Source organism: Camelina sativa, chromosome 9 (genome assembly GCF_030686135.1).
Source record: "Camelina sativa cultivar CO46 ecotype springtype chromosome 9, ASM3068613v1".
NCBI classification, from domain to species: Eukaryota; Viridiplantae; Streptophyta; class Magnoliopsida; order Brassicales; family Brassicaceae; genus Camelina; species Camelina sativa.
Window position 1 is genome coordinate 41,924,449 of NC_141888.1, and position 15,392 is coordinate 41,939,840.

Sequence of the window (15,392 nt, forward strand, 5' to 3'; positions counted from 1 at the left end):
AAAAAATTTCATTAAAGATAAAAATGTAACGTATGTTTTAAACTAATAAATTCTTATAAGTAATTATCAGTTTCCACAAAATATACTAATTCACTTTTTCATATTATACCATATGAATAGTTTTTTAATTATTATATTTGAAATTTTTTTGTTAAGATTTTAAATTATGATTCATTATCATCTTTTTTTCATTTAAATATATAATACATATATGGTTACTGAGGCTTTCCTCGGTATCTAGAATTTTTTTATCTGCAGAGACAGTGAAGAAGAGATGATAATTCCTTCGTGGACGAATACTATTGGAGGGTCATACAGAGGTTTACGTGTTGTTGGAGTGACTCGTACAAACGAAATTGTGTTTTTAAATGGTGAAAGCTTTCATGTCCAAAAGGATTGCTAATAAGAAACAGAGAAAGCAAATCCTTATATATTAGAGAGACCGAGAGAAGAAAAAACAATAAAACAAGGGGCAAGTATATTGGCATGGGTCGTCACTTTGAAATAAACCAATTAAACCAGTTTTTGATTTGTCCTTTAAACCGGTCCAGAACTAGACCGGATTTTATTAAACCCTATGTAAAAAGAGGTATTTGTATTTTTAGTACGTTTTGAAAACAAAATTAAAGAAGTAATACGTTTACTATTTGAAATTATAGAACTAGGTGTAGGACCCATATGTGAGAGAATGTGTGAGAGGGTGAGAGAGGGAGTAAACGTGAGGAAAAAAGAAATATATTGTAAGGCTGTAGTTTCTTTTTTTTCTTGTTTTTTTTTTTTTTTTTTTTTTAATAATCATACCCCTCATGTTTAGTTACTCAAATATTTGATAATATAATTTTTTTTTCTAATTTTCTTTCAGATACAAAAAATCTATGTTTTTTCTTTATCATTTGATATGTATTTTGTTTGATGATTTTATTTGATAATATTAAATATTATGTTATAAATTTTATATCCGTACAGCTTATTAAATGTACAGATATATGAAAGCTTTAAAATTAAATAAATTATATATGTATACTTATTAATGTGTAAATATGATAATGTGTGCAAATATCTATACAGAAGCATTACATTTATCACTTTTGATATAAAAATATATTTGATAATGCTAAATATTTTTTACAAATTTTTTATCCGTACAGCTTATTAACTGTACAGACATCTGAAAATTTAAGAATAAACAAATTACATCTGTATCCTTAACAATGTGTACAGATGTCTGTACAGAACCATTATATATATCACTTTTGATATGAAAATATATTTAAATTTACTAAAACAAAATATGTATAAACATTTGTATAGACATCTATATTATATTTGATATCAAAATTTAAAATTTATTTGAAATTATTAAAATAAATGTATGTCAAATTATAAAGAAAAAGACATAGATTTTTAATCTAATTTTTCAAAAAAATAAATAAATATTATTAATTAACAAATATTTAAGTTATTAAAGAGAAGGAGATGTGTAAAAAATATATATATATATATATATATATATATAAAATTTTATGTTTATTCCCTATATCCCACTCTTCTCTCTCACACACTCACACAACCATACCCCACTTTGCCCCTCTTCTCTCTCACACACTCATACATCCATACCCCACCTTCTCCCTCTCTATTACACTGTAGTTATTAGACAACAAACATATGTACTCTTTCTCTAATTACAAATAGTAAAGGTACTAAAAACCTTATTATTTTCTCAAAATGTACTAAAACTACAATACACCCATATAAAAAACCTTGGTCTTTCTTTCCTCCCCAAATTTGATTTGCTCGACAGTGAAAACTTCAACCTTTGTCGTGTTATTAATTTATAGAAGCATCACTGATTGTCACCATCACGACAAATCCTAAAAGATATCCAGACCAAATCTTTTATCAGTTTTACTAAAAACAAAAAGAGAGTATTTTAGAATACCTCATATGCCCTTTTGCTCTCAAAGCATCGAACACATCACGCGCTGCATAAACAATGCCTTCGCAGACCAGACATGCTACTGGAGCGAAGGCAGATATCATTTCATTTCTATAATTTTATCTAGTTAAGAACAAAGGCACTGATGTTAATATGTTATACGACGTCGTTATGGTTTTCTACAGTAGCAAAATCAAGTGGTCGTTTCTCACACTTGTCTCTCTCTCTGGTAAACACCAATGGAGTTCTCTTCTTCGCCGGCTCAGCTTCTCTCAGACCACATCTCGGCTTTAGGGGTTTTACTTCCTCGACGAACATCAATCGCTTCTTCTTCTCCTCGATTCCTACGGATGGAATCTGATTCTCACCGTCTTCTTCAATCTATCTCCTGTATCAGGTAGAGGAATCTCAAATTTTCACTATTCATTTTTATGATCTTCGATTTTTGAGTTTGTTGTGTCGTTTGGTTGTCGATCAGCACTTCAGCAGCTAGAATAGGTGAAGTGAAGAGAGAAACAAAGGAAACGAATGTATCTGTAAAGAGAACGGTTTCTCAGTGATGCTTCTAGACGATTCTGTTCTCCAGCATCGTTAGGAGTTATCCACAAGTGATAATAGCCAATTCTGCGAATTTTCTTAGTTCAAAGCTTAAGTTGTTGCAGTCAAGAGGAGCTTCAAGGTCTGAGCTCACTGAGATTGTTACTACAGTTACCGAAAATATTGGGAAATAGAGTGGGGAACACTATCAGCTTATACTCTGATTTGGTCAAAGAAGTCATTGAAGTGGATAACAAGGGTAGCTTACTCCATAAAAACATTTATAGGTCTAGGATTCGGCATAGATGAGTTTGTGATGATGTTCAAGCGGTAAAGAGTAACGTAATGGATATATTAACACAAAACTGAAAAATTGATGAGAGTGAAGAGTAAGGGCCAAACTAGCCTTGTTACAAAAATCTCAAAAGTTATAAAAACCATGATTAAAGAAGCCCTTCTATAAGCTTCACATCAACATCCTCTACATGGTCTACATAGGCGTAAACGGAATGCCACTCAAACGCTTCCAATCCTTGTATGTTTGCTCTTCTGATTGCGTTTCGCTCGGTATTGTAGTACAAAATGTCGAAAGACGTGGAGCTACAGGAATTTAAAAACACAATTTCGTTTGTATGAGTCACTCCAACAACACGTAAACCTCTGCATGGCCCTCCAATAGTATTCGTCCACGAATGAGGCAATACATATGTATGCTCCGACCACTCATGCTTTTCCGCATCTTCTAGAACCCGCAACCTAATATTTGTACTCCTTGGATGGATACCCGTCCCAAGTGAACCTAATTTACCTTTGTAGTTTATAGATGACCAACAAAATGATACACTGAGAGGGTCTCTGAAGTTTTCAACAAATCTGAACTTCTCGGACTTAAAGTCAAAGAGAACAATTATGTAATCGCTTGTAGACGTATGGAACGCTTGATAATACAGAACACCATCAATGCATACATGGTCAACATAACAACCCCGGTTAACAGAATGGGGTATGCAACATTCGACCCTACTCCATGAAGGTTTTCCACCAGTTCCTAAAGTCAGAACTTGATGGTCCACAGAGCTCGAGCTTCGTATTCCCCAGGCCATGGACAATACCTTGTATAGTTTCTTGATAGGCTCATACCCAAGATAGCTCCTCAATCCAAACCTCTTCCTCGTCTTGGGTTTTGGTAAGGTCACAGATTGTCCCGTGCTGGGGTTACATATCACCGAGACCTTACGCTTCTTTCCCTCTGAACCCCGCTCATCTCCAATTAACATCAGTCCTCTGACAGAACTACGTATCACAGAGTACAAAAGATAATACGGAATTTTCATATGATAACTGGCAACTAAAACAGAGGAGTTGTTATCATCTGCAAGAATCTGATGAGGCTGAGGTGAAGAGAAGAAGAACACGTGGTTGTTTTTTAAGCAAGCGAACAATAGCTTCGGGCGAGACAAAGATCTGGTCAAGAACAACTCCGTGAAGTAGGGGAGGCGAGGAATGGAAGCCCAGAGCTTCGATACGCAGCGACATCTTGATATTGATTTCGCCGGCAGTCTCGAAAATATCTCGACAATTAGGTCAAGTGGGATCGGTTCTCCACCATTGCTTGAGGTCTTGGCTCGCGTATTGCGTTCGGTGACGGCGACAAGATCCACCTCCGAGACGTTTTGCTGCTCTCTTTTCATGGCGGAGACAACCTAGATTGCTAATTACAGGGACTCCAAATTACGACGCAGTCGAGACTATAGAAACCCTAGAGTGCGTTGTTGATTATGTGGCTCGCATTTTGATATTCTTATTATTTATTTTTTTTGTTAGCAAATTTTTTTTTTGTAAAAGTTAGATGTACCAAAAGTAATAGGGTAAATATTTTGGCATGGGTCAGTTTGAAATAAACCAATTAAATCAGTTTTTGATTTGTCCTTAAACCGGTCCAGAACTAGACCGGATTTTATTAAACCCTAAAAACATTGGTCTCTCCTCCCCAAATTTGGATCTGTGCGATTCTGAGAGTTCCGGCAAGTGAATGAAGTGTAAACGGAGATGTTGTTCTTCGCTGATTGATAGTGGGCACGAATTGAATCAGATTGATCGGTCAGAATCGCTTCAACGCTGTGGTACTCGCTTTGCATTGTCATGAACTCTCTTCTACTTCATTGAAGAAGGTCTCTCGAGTTGCAACAATGGCGTAATTTTAAAGTTTCCTTGCAAACTGTGTCTGCTTTTTCCAACTCGTTCTCTTCTGCTGCTAGTGCTGCTGTTCATGTAATAAGCCCTAAAGATGGTGGAGTAAAAGGGAAGACCTTTAAAGCCTCGTCCTTCCTTGATTCAGTGCGTTTAACTACCAGTGCCGGCGTTGATGCGGTGCAAGCGGTGCTTTTGCACCAGGTTTCATTTAAAAAAAAAAAATTTAGAAGGCTTTGAGCCCTCAAAGTTTAATATTTTTGATAAAAATGATTCTAAATTTATGAAATCTACAATTAACACCTTAAAAACATCAATTTTTTTTTTTTTTGCACCATGTCCAACAACAACTTGAGCCGGACCTGTTAACTACAGAACTCACTACATCGGTCTCAAGTAATAGTCAAGGTGTAGTGTCATCAAAGTTCTCATGTCAAAAAGGATTGCTCGGATTGAAAAGCAAATCTTCACAGTTAGGTGAATACTAACCTAACTCCGTTTTTCTCTTGTAAAGATCCTTGTGATGTGCTTTACTCTGTTTTTAATGGAAATAAAAACAGAGTATACGAAATTTTCCATTTTTTTAGCAAAAGTCTTTCCTTTTTTTTTTTTTTTTCTTATATCTATAAAATCCTAGGGAGAGATGGAAACAACATGTTATCAACGTGAAGTTAAAATCCAAAATAAAAACTCGTAACCTAAAAACTACCTTATTTGAGTGGATAAGCGTGAAAGTTATAAAGCCCTAGTTTTTATTATACAGCCCTTGGACGTTGGAAACTTGTAACAATGGCGATGATGTCTGATCTTTCGAAGGGTTTGGTAAAAGAGATACTCTCTCGGGTTCCTATACCATCTCTAAAAGCTGTGAGATCTACTTGCAAACAATGGAACAGTTTATCCAAAGATCCTAGCTTTACAAACAAGCAATGTGCTAAAGCAGCCAAGGATTTGATGGTGATCATGGTTAATGATTTTAAGGTCTGTTTGATGAGAGTTGATCTCTACGGAGTCCATAACCACAAAGACTTGGTTGATCCATCTATAAAGTGAATAGGTGAACTTAATCAAGTCAAGATATTTAACGTCTTCTATTGTGATGGCTTATTGTTATGCCTCACCAAGGAGAAGGAGAGCAACACTACTAGCCTCGTGGTTTGGAACCCGTATTCGTGTCAAACACGTTGGATCAAACCTAGATCCACTTACGGCAGATCAGATATGTTTGGTATCGGATACGACAAGAACAACAACCACAAGATTTTGAGGCTTTTCTTTGAGTTTGGCTACAGTTTAGAGTACGAAATATACGATTTTAAGTCTAACTCATGGAGGGCTCTCACCATCTCATCTACTGTAGTGTTATACAAACGAGGCGTGTCATTGAAAGGGAACACTTACTTTTTTGCTCAAGAAAGAATCAAAGTTGAAGAAGTAGATAAAGAATGTGTTTTACTCTGTTTTGATTTTACAAGAGAGAGATTTGGACCGGCTCTTCATCTTCCGTTTCACTGTGATGTTAGATACGATGACATGGTTCTATCTGCAGTTAGAGAAGAGCAGATTGCAGTGTTGTTTCAGCGCTTAGATACATATAAGATGGAGATATGGATTACAACCAAGATCGAGCCCAATGCGGTTTCATGGAACAAGTTCTTAGCCGTTGATACGGAGACAATCATCAGTGGTCTTAAGTTTGTGGTTGAGCCTAGGAGTTTCTTTGTTGACGAGGAGAAGAAAGTTGCAGTGATTTGTGATATAGATAGATTTGAACCGACCAAGACCGGTCTCTACAAAACAGCTTGCGTCATTGGGGAGGATGGGTACTTGAAAGAAGTGGATCTCGGAGAAGCTGTGAGTGTTGAAGAATCTCCATATAGTTGCCCACTTGTGTGCTCTTATTATGTTCCAAGGTTTGAGCATAATCAACCAAGGTGTAGTAGTACTATAGTGGGAAAGGAAAGGATGAGACTATTGATTAGTCCATATTACAATACATCTTATGTTTCGTGGATATCTTTTTTCCTTTTGTTTTCTTTTGTAAAGATTGTTCTGTGAACAAGAGTGACCTAGTAGTTTTATAGTTGAAATTAAGGGAGGTTCGTTTTTAACAAAATGATACTTCTGTCTCATTCCCTTCAACACTGTGGAATTCTTCTGGTATTGCCTTTGTCAGGTAGTCCCTAATAAACTAACTCTCTTTGATGCAATATTTGCTTTAGTTAACTCTCTACTTTACGGTAGAGTCTTCACTTCTACTTCTTTATGATTATAGCAACAACACCAAAACTGTTGTTTAAGTAAAACTATTGGAGATTTACTATTTTGCTCCAAGAGATGTCAAGCATTGTTCTTCTGCCTAATCGGAATATAAACTCGATTGACAAATATACACAGTCTTTTTTTTAGGTTTATTTCTTTCTTTGTTTTTGGTGATTTTTTCATATGATGCATAACATTTTTTTTTTTCACTTATGTTCAACAATATAAAAAATTTAGAAAAATACTCACCTTTAATATGAAGTTAAAAAAAAATCATCTAAAATTGTATCATTCGACCAATAATATTAGAATTGATCCTTTAATATAAAGTAAATCTCCCTTTTTTTTTTTTAACATCAAATCAATTATATTATACTGTACCATTTAAGGTAGTAACAATATTACAAACAAAAGGTATTTCACTTAAGGTATTTTCTAAAGGTATTATTTTAGAAACATCATTAGACCAATAATCAAAACTTTCGTGTTAAATTAAAGTTAAAAAAAAAAAAAAAAAAATTGCATCATTAGACCAATAACATCAATCCTTTTTGTAAAAAGGGTATATTTATGGAATTCATCTCTCAATATATAAAAGTTTTTATCCCAAATTAACGCAAAAGAGAGAATTCGAGATCTGGCCTCTCCTCTCCTCTCCTCTCTTAGGCATAGCGACTCACTCAGATCTATTATACCTTCTTCTTCTTCTTCCTCCTCTTCTCCTTCTTCGTTTCGTTTCCGAACTCATCTGAATCTGTGGTAATCACCATTGTTTCTTTCTTTACGATTTCTAATTTCTCACTCAATTGCTGCAATTTAGATCTATTTCTGCAAAATCTCATATGAATTGTTCGTGATTTCGTTTTTTTTTGTGTGTGTGTGATCTTGTTTTTTTGTATGTAGAGTGCATTATCGGGAGATTATTACTATGTTGACAAAGTTCGAGACGAAGAATAACAGAGTTAAGGGTCTTAGCTTTCACCCTAAAAGACCATGGATCCTCGCGAGTTTGCACAGTGGCGTGATCCAGCTTTGGGATTATCGTATGGGTACTTTGATCGATAGATTCGACGAGCACGAAGGACCTGTTCGTGGTGTTCACTTCCACAATTCTCAGTCTCTCTTCGTCTCCGGAGGTATATTCCTTTTTTTTTTTTTGCTCTCCTCATTACCTTTAGATTTAGCTAGCTGTAGTGAATCGTATGATTGATTTGTCCCAACCTCGATTCTGTTGGATTTATGGATCTTGCGTTAAGGGAGCCTTGTAGTGTGTTTTAGATTCAAAAAGCATATGTATATATTGTATGACTATGATCTTAATGCTTGTCTAGTATCTTAATCTTGCAGGGGATGATTACAAGATTAAAGTGTGGAACTACAAAACACACAGGTGCCTTTTCACTCTTCTTGGGCATCTTGATTATATCCGCACGGTTCAGTTCCATCATGAGTACCCTTGGATTGTGAGTGCCAGTGACGATCAGACTATCCGTATATGGAACTGGCAATCACGGACTTGTGTTTCTGTCTTGACTGGTCACAATCATTATGTTATGTGTGCCTCTTTCCACCCAAAAGAAGACCTCGTTGTATCAGCTTCCTTAGATCAGACTGTTCGTGTTTGGGATATTGGTGCTCTTAGGAAGAAGACTGTCTCTCCTGCTGATGACATCATGAGGTTGACTCAGATGAATAGTGATCTTTTTGGTGGAGTTGATGCCATTGTCAAGTACGTTCTTGAAGGTCATGACAGAGGTGTAAACTGGGCTGCTTTTCATCCCTCCCTGCCTCTTATTGTCTCTGGTGCAGATGACCGCCAAGTAAAGCTTTGGCGTATGAACGGTAATTATTTGATGTTATACTTTTGTGCTTTCAATATTTATATGCCATCAATCATTAATTTTATACTGATATGCAATTTTTTTAATTAATTTCATTGCAGAAACTAAAGCTTGGGAGGTGGATACATTGCGAGGCCATATGAATAACGTTTCATCTGTTATGTTCCATGCAAAACAGGACATAATTGTATCAAACTCTGAAGATAAGAGCATCCGTGTCTGGGATGCTACCAAGCGAACTGGACTTCAAACTTTCCGTCGTGAACATGATAGATTCTGGATTCTTGCAGTTCACCCTGAGATGAATTTACTAGCAGCAGGACATGACAGTGGCATGATCGTGTTCAAACTTGAGAGAGAACGTCCTGCATTTGCTTTGAGTGGTGATTCTTTGTTCTATGCCAAGGATAGATTCTTGCGGTACTACGAATATTCTACTCAAAGAGATTCCCAAGTTATCCCTATACGGCGTCCTGGTACTCCAAGCTTGAATCAAAGTCCGAGGACTCTATCATACAGTCCGACTGAAAATGCAGTTTTGATCTGCTCAGATCTCGATGGTGGTTCTTATGAGTTGTACATCATACCGAAAGATAGTGTTGGCAGGAGTGACGTTGTGCAAGATGCAAAGAGAGGGACAGGTGGCTCTGCAGTATTCATTGCCCGTAACCGGTTTGCTGTTCTCGAGAAAAGCACCAGCCAGGTGCTAGTCAAGAATCTAAAGAATGAGGTGGTTAAAAAGAGTTCTCTTCCTATCCCCACCGATGCTATCTTTTATGCCGGAACTGGAAATTTACTTTGTCGATCTGAGGATAAAGTAGTTATATTTGACCTCCAGCAAAGGCTTGTTCTTGGTGAACTTCAGACACCATTTGTTAGGTACGTTGTTTGGTCTAGTGATATGGAGAGTGTTGCTTTGCTCAGCAAACATACTATAATTATCGCGAGCAAAAAACTTGTTCTCCAGTGCACGCTTCATGAGACGATACGTGTGAAAAGTGGAGCTTGGGACGATAATGGTGTCTTCATTTACACGACGTTGAATCATATCAAGTACTGTCTTCCGAATGGAGATAGTGGAATCATCCGAACCCTGGATGTCCCAATCTATATCACCAAGGTGTCTGGTAATACAATATTTTGCTTGGATCGGGATGGGAAAAACAATGCTATCACCATTAATGCAACCGAGTACATTTTCAAGCTTTCACTTCTGAGAAAGAGATATGATCATGTAATGAGCATGATAGAAAACTCCCAGCTATGTGGACAGGCTATGATTGCTTACCTGCAGCAGAAAGGATTCCCTGAGGTTGCCCTCCATTTTGTTGAAGATGAGAGGATCCGATTCAACCTGGCTCTTGAAAGTGGCAACATCAGTGTGGCTGTTGCGTCCGCTACACAGATTAACGAGAAAGACCACTGGTATAAACTTGGGGTGGAGGCTCTTCGCCAAGGTAATTCTGGAATTGTTGAGTTTGCATACCAGCAGACAAAGAACTTTGAGAGGTTATCGTTTCTTTATCTCATTACTGGTAATTTGGACAAGCTTTCAAAGTTGATGAAGATTGCGGAAGTGAAGAACAACGTGATGGGTCAGTTTCACAATGCTCTCTACCTAGGAGATGTTAAAGAGCGTGTTAAAATTCTGGAGAATGCTGGTCATTTGCCTCTAGCTTATATCACGGCTTCGGTTCATGGCTTAAATGATATTGCTGAGCGACTGGCAACCGAGCTAGGAGACAACGTGCCCTCATTGCCTGAAGGGAAAACTCCATCGCTTCTTATGCCACCGACACCAGTCATGTGTGGTGGTGATTGGCCTCTTCTGAGAGTGATGAAAGGAATATTTGAAGGAGGACTTGAGAGTGCAGACAGAGGAGGTACTGCTGATGAAGAAGATGTTGATGGCGATTGGGGTGAGGAACTTGACATAAATGTTGATGGAATGGAAAACAGAGACATTGAAGACATTTTGGCGGCTGCTGAAGGAGGTGAAGAAGATAACGATGAGGAAGTTGGATGGGGACTTGAAGACTTGGATCTCCCACCAGAGCTTGACACTCCTAAAGCCTCTGCTAATGCACGTTCTTCGGTTTTTGTGACACCTCCCCAAGGTATGCCCGTAAGTCAGATCTGGAGCCAGAAATCTTCTCTTGCTGCTGAGCAAGCTGCAGCTGGAAGCTTCGACACTGCAATGCGTCTGCTCCACAGACAGCTTGGTATAAAGAACTTTACACCTTTGAAATCGATGTTTCTTGATCTGTTCAATGGCAGTCATAGCTATCTGCGTGCGTTTTCTTCATCTCCTGTTGTTCCACTTGCCATTGAGCGAGGATTGAGCGAGTCTTCCAGTCCCAACGTCCGTGGCCCACCAGCTCTTGTTTATGATTTCTCTCAGCTAGACGAGAAACTCAAATCTGGCTACAAAGCCACAACAAGTGGGAAATTCACTGAGGCTCTCCGTCTCTTCCTTTCTATCCTCCACACCATCCCTCTAGTGGTAGTCGAGACAAGAAGAGAAGTCGATGAGGTTAAGGAACTAATCGTTATCGTTAAAGAATATGTCCTTGGTCTTCAAATGGAGCTCAGGAGGAGAGAAATGAGAGATGATCCGGTGAGGCAGCAAGAGCTCGCTGCTTACTTCACTCACTGCAACCTCCAAACACCTCACTTACGGCTCGCGCTGCTTAGTGCAATGGGCGTCTGCTACAAGGCAAAGAACCTCGCAACTGCTTATAATTTCGCAAGAAGGCTGTTGGAATCAAACCCAGTGGAGAACCAGGCCAAGATGGCAAGACAAGTTGTGCAAGCCGCTGAACGTAACATGACCGACGCAACCAAGCTAAACTACGACTTCAGAAACCCGTTTGTGATATGTGGGTCCACATATGTCCCGATCTACAAAGGACAGAAAGACGTTTCATGTCCTTACTGTACGGCCCGGTTTGTACCAAGCCAAGAAGGAAACATATGCACAGTCTGTGATCTAGCAGTGATTGGTGCAGACGCATCTGGTTTGCTATGCTCTCCATCTCAAGTCCGTTGATCAGTTCAGATTCATTATCAATACAGAGATACTTCATTAACAGAAATAAGAGTGTTGAGCTTTTCGTTTTGTGATTTTGGTGTACTTACCAATCAGGTTTGTGGATTTTTCTCGTTGCAGGTCCTATTACTCTTTTTTTTTTTTTTTAAGTCTTTTAAAGTTGTTTCTTATCTTTTAGCAACAACGACACATGAGTACTTTAGCTTCGTGCTTTATATAATCTTTTTTGATGCATAGTAGTCTTTGAAATCCCGTGCTGGATCATTTTAAAATTTCAATTTCGAAAGTTTATGATTTAGTGAAAATTTTAATGTTTTTTTTGAGTCTCTCGTCACTAATAACAAATTTATCAACAACGGAATGGAGCGATAAAAAAACAAATACTGTATACATTTATTGATCCGTACATCGGTACATGTTTCTCATTATCATTTGAGTTTTTCTTAAAAAAAAAGGATTGATCCGACTGAACCCGATAGTAACACAACAACGTTAAACACATCAGAAAACACAACAACAACTTTCGAACAAGATTCCACAAATCTCTACCTCATTGCTGAGAACTCATAATCCCCGTAGCCCCTCCGCTGTAGAAACTCACGATGACCAGTTGTGTTCACCGTTTTAGACAAAAAATAACCAACACAAGAAGTGGAGCAAATACTGAACCAGACGACTCCAAAACTATTTTGTGTGGACAACGCTTCTTGCAATAAGAGCAAAATGGTCGAGTCATATGATGATCGTTGGACAGAACATATATCTTCTGTCCAATGAAGGAGAAGCTTTGAATGAGCAACATATGAACAACCTTCCTTGATGCAAGAGTAACCACCGTAATCATTGTCGATCTTTCTACGACAAACACAACAAGACCAATCTCCTTGACCAAAAGATTGAGTAAAAGAGATACGATGGGGATGGCGAGATATCCTTATGAGACGTGGTAAGCTGATACACCTTTGATGGGCCACAAAGTCACAAGGGGGACATATATAGAAAGGACAGCTTGTATGTGTCAAGGAACAAAGGCTGCAAGCAAAGGGACTCTGTCTTGGAAACAGAGCAAGAGTATGCTCATGCCACTTCGAATGGTCTACAGAAAAGACTGGTGGTTTCTCCACACAAGCTATGTTCATACCATAGTCGCAAGCTGAGCAATAATAAAATAGCTCTTGGAGACCTTCATCACAACAATAGCATTGCCTCGTTTCATGAGACTTTTGCAACAAAGCAAGCTGAAGAGAATGTCTTGGATGAAGAGGGTGCTTGATCTCAACAGGTGCCTTGTTATGTTCATCATGGTTCTTGCCATTGCAACCACGGCAGAAAAAATGGGTAGCGTCTTCTCCTGTTGACCTGAACTTCAACCAGAACAAAGGGAAACAACACAGTTTGTAATTGGTTCCCCACGAGAACTCTTCATCAACGTGTAGTTTTCCTTTTTCCAACCTTACTGCTACTTGAGGGCATAAGGACATAAGCTTCTCCCACTTTGGATCCATAGTCATGACGAGGGAGACTATTTTACGAATGAGTGATATGAGCTCAGGTTCTGGCTCAAGACTTAATGTTTCACCAAAGAGTGGCAAGACCTCCAAATCCTGCTCCAACAAGGGATCTATGTAGTTGTCGAGATCTGCTTTCTTAGTGATGAATGATATGAGCTTCCTTAGTGGCTCCGGCTGCGAATCCAAATCCATAGAGTTGTAGGTAGAGATGGTTTGAGTAATGAGTGACATGAGCTCCGACTCCTGCTGCGTTACAAACATAGCATATTCACAGAATACACTACTAACATAGCTTATCTGAACAATGCGTGCAATGATTTCAGTATTAGCATCCCCATTATCCACTTCCCAAGGGTCCTCCATAGATATGAGTTCAGAAATGGCTGATATGAACTCCCCCTCCAAAGCCATAGTGTTGTTGTAAAAAGAGTATTTTGAGTAACAAAAGATATGAGAGATTTTGAGTAATGAGTGTGATGATTTCTCTGTCTTTTTTTCTTTCTTTTGTGATTTAACTCAGTGCTCTCTATATTTTTTTAGTGCTTATAGCGTATTTAATGTTATCACCAGCCAATACAGATCCACAACCTTCCAAATTAAATGCATTGTATGATTGTATCTAACAATGTTTTCATTTCCCCCGACTAACTAAGTTCGAGTGTTCGACATATAAGCCTATGTGGATTTTTCTATCTTAATAGAAAACATATGGTAGCCTCCATTAATTTGTGATTATTTTCAGAATAATTCAAAGTAACCAGATTCAAGTTGTGATTAAAGACTAAAGACGACGATGTTTAAAGGCTACATTTATCTTCTTTTGTTTAAAGGCTACAAGCAAAGTTCTGTGATAAATTAATAATAGCTAGAAGAGCTTCTTCTTTTGTCCCGAACCGGTCGGTCGAAACCAGATTTTTATGTTTTTGGTTCAAATTGGTTTAGCAATGTGTTAAATTCGGCTTCATTTTGAATCATGTTCAGTTTACAATTCGTTGAACCGATTGGTTACCTCTTTTTATTAGAATTTAAAAAACACCTAAAGTAAACTAAAATGTATACCGAAATTAAATCGAATTAAACCAAAAATATATAAATTGAACTGATTTTACCCAATTTGACCTAGCGTTAACCCCCAAAAATTTTGGTAACAATTCATTAACCAAAATTTGAACCGAACCGATGATTTATTAGGTTAATTTCAGCAATAATTTCTAAGAACTGAATGAACCAGATCGATTCGATTTCGGTTAACTGAACTCACATGGCGAGTTTGTTCATACAATCATACTTGATAAATATACATTTTGCCTTTCGAATGTAAGTTTGGTGTTAATAACATTATATATATATATATATAAATCTACATTTTTATATACATTTATATATAAATATACATTTTAAATAACCGACTCAAGGCATAGCACATGAAACTTGAAAACTTGTATTAAAATTTTATATAAATATATATTTTTAATAAACTAAAAAAATTATAGCGCGAAAAAAAAAAATTAGTATGATATTTGAGAGTCTATTTTATTTGTTATAAAAATACATATGTAAAAGTATTTTACTTATGTTTTACTTATGTTTTGTTTATATTATACAAATGTTTTGCTAATTTTTTTTTGTTATTTTACTTTTCTTTTTAAAATATATGTAAGATGTTACACAAAATATATGTATATTTTTATAGAATTCAATGTAAACTATGCTCAATATATCCTACTATATTAATTGAGAAGTACAAATATATAAGTAACCTTATAATGTGTAAAAAAGTACATTCAATTGCCATTAGAAAAACTTAATTAAGATTAATTAATTAATTAAATAAATATAAATAATTAAAAAACGAAAATATGAGATAAATCAAATAAAAGAAATTGTAGAAATGTAAAAAACAAAATCTATTAGAATCAGAACTAATTCGTACTAAAAAAAATTAACAGATAAGATTTAGTTGCTTTTTTTATATGTTAAGTTATATCTTTTTATTTACTTCACAACTATAATAAGGATTTCATTTAATTGATAAAAGTTTAAACAATTTTATTCATTAAATG

General features: G+C 36.7%; 2 protein-coding genes and 2 pseudogenes across 3 annotated transcripts; 2 read left to right on the forward strand and 2 right to left on the reverse strand.

Moving 5' to 3' along the window:
• Positions 1-2,842: 2,842 nt before the first annotated feature.
• LOC104716036 (F-box protein DOR pseudogene) lies at positions 2,843-4,248 on the reverse strand (annotated as a pseudogene). The gene has a single exon (XR_015565820.1). The product of XR_015565820.1 is annotated as an F-box protein DOR pseudogene (transcript).
• A 1,207-nt stretch (positions 4,249-5,455) lies between these two features.
• LOC104716037 (putative F-box protein At3g19560 pseudogene) lies at positions 5,456-6,724 on the forward strand (annotated as a pseudogene).
• A 688-nt stretch (positions 6,725-7,412) lies between these two features.
• On the forward strand, positions 7,413-12,052 carry LOC104714536 (coatomer subunit alpha-1). Its single transcript, XM_010431937.3, has 4 exons — positions 7,413-7,687; positions 7,832-8,064; positions 8,276-8,770; positions 8,871-12,052. Exons 2-4 carry the CDS (start codon positions 7,857-7,859, stop codon positions 11,816-11,818), a joined length of 3,651 nt encoding a protein of 1,216 aa, XP_010430239.2. The 5' UTR covers positions 7,413-7,687; positions 7,832-7,856; the 3' UTR covers positions 11,819-12,052.
• Positions 12,053-12,181: 129 nt separating this feature from the next.
• LOC104714537 (uncharacterized) lies at positions 12,182-13,844 on the reverse strand. The gene has a single exon (XM_010431938.3). It carries the CDS (start codon positions 13,738-13,740, stop codon positions 12,364-12,366), a length of 1,377 nt encoding a protein of 458 aa, XP_010430240.1. The 5' UTR covers positions 13,741-13,844; the 3' UTR covers positions 12,182-12,363.
• Between the last annotated feature and the right edge of the window lie 1,548 nt (positions 13,845-15,392).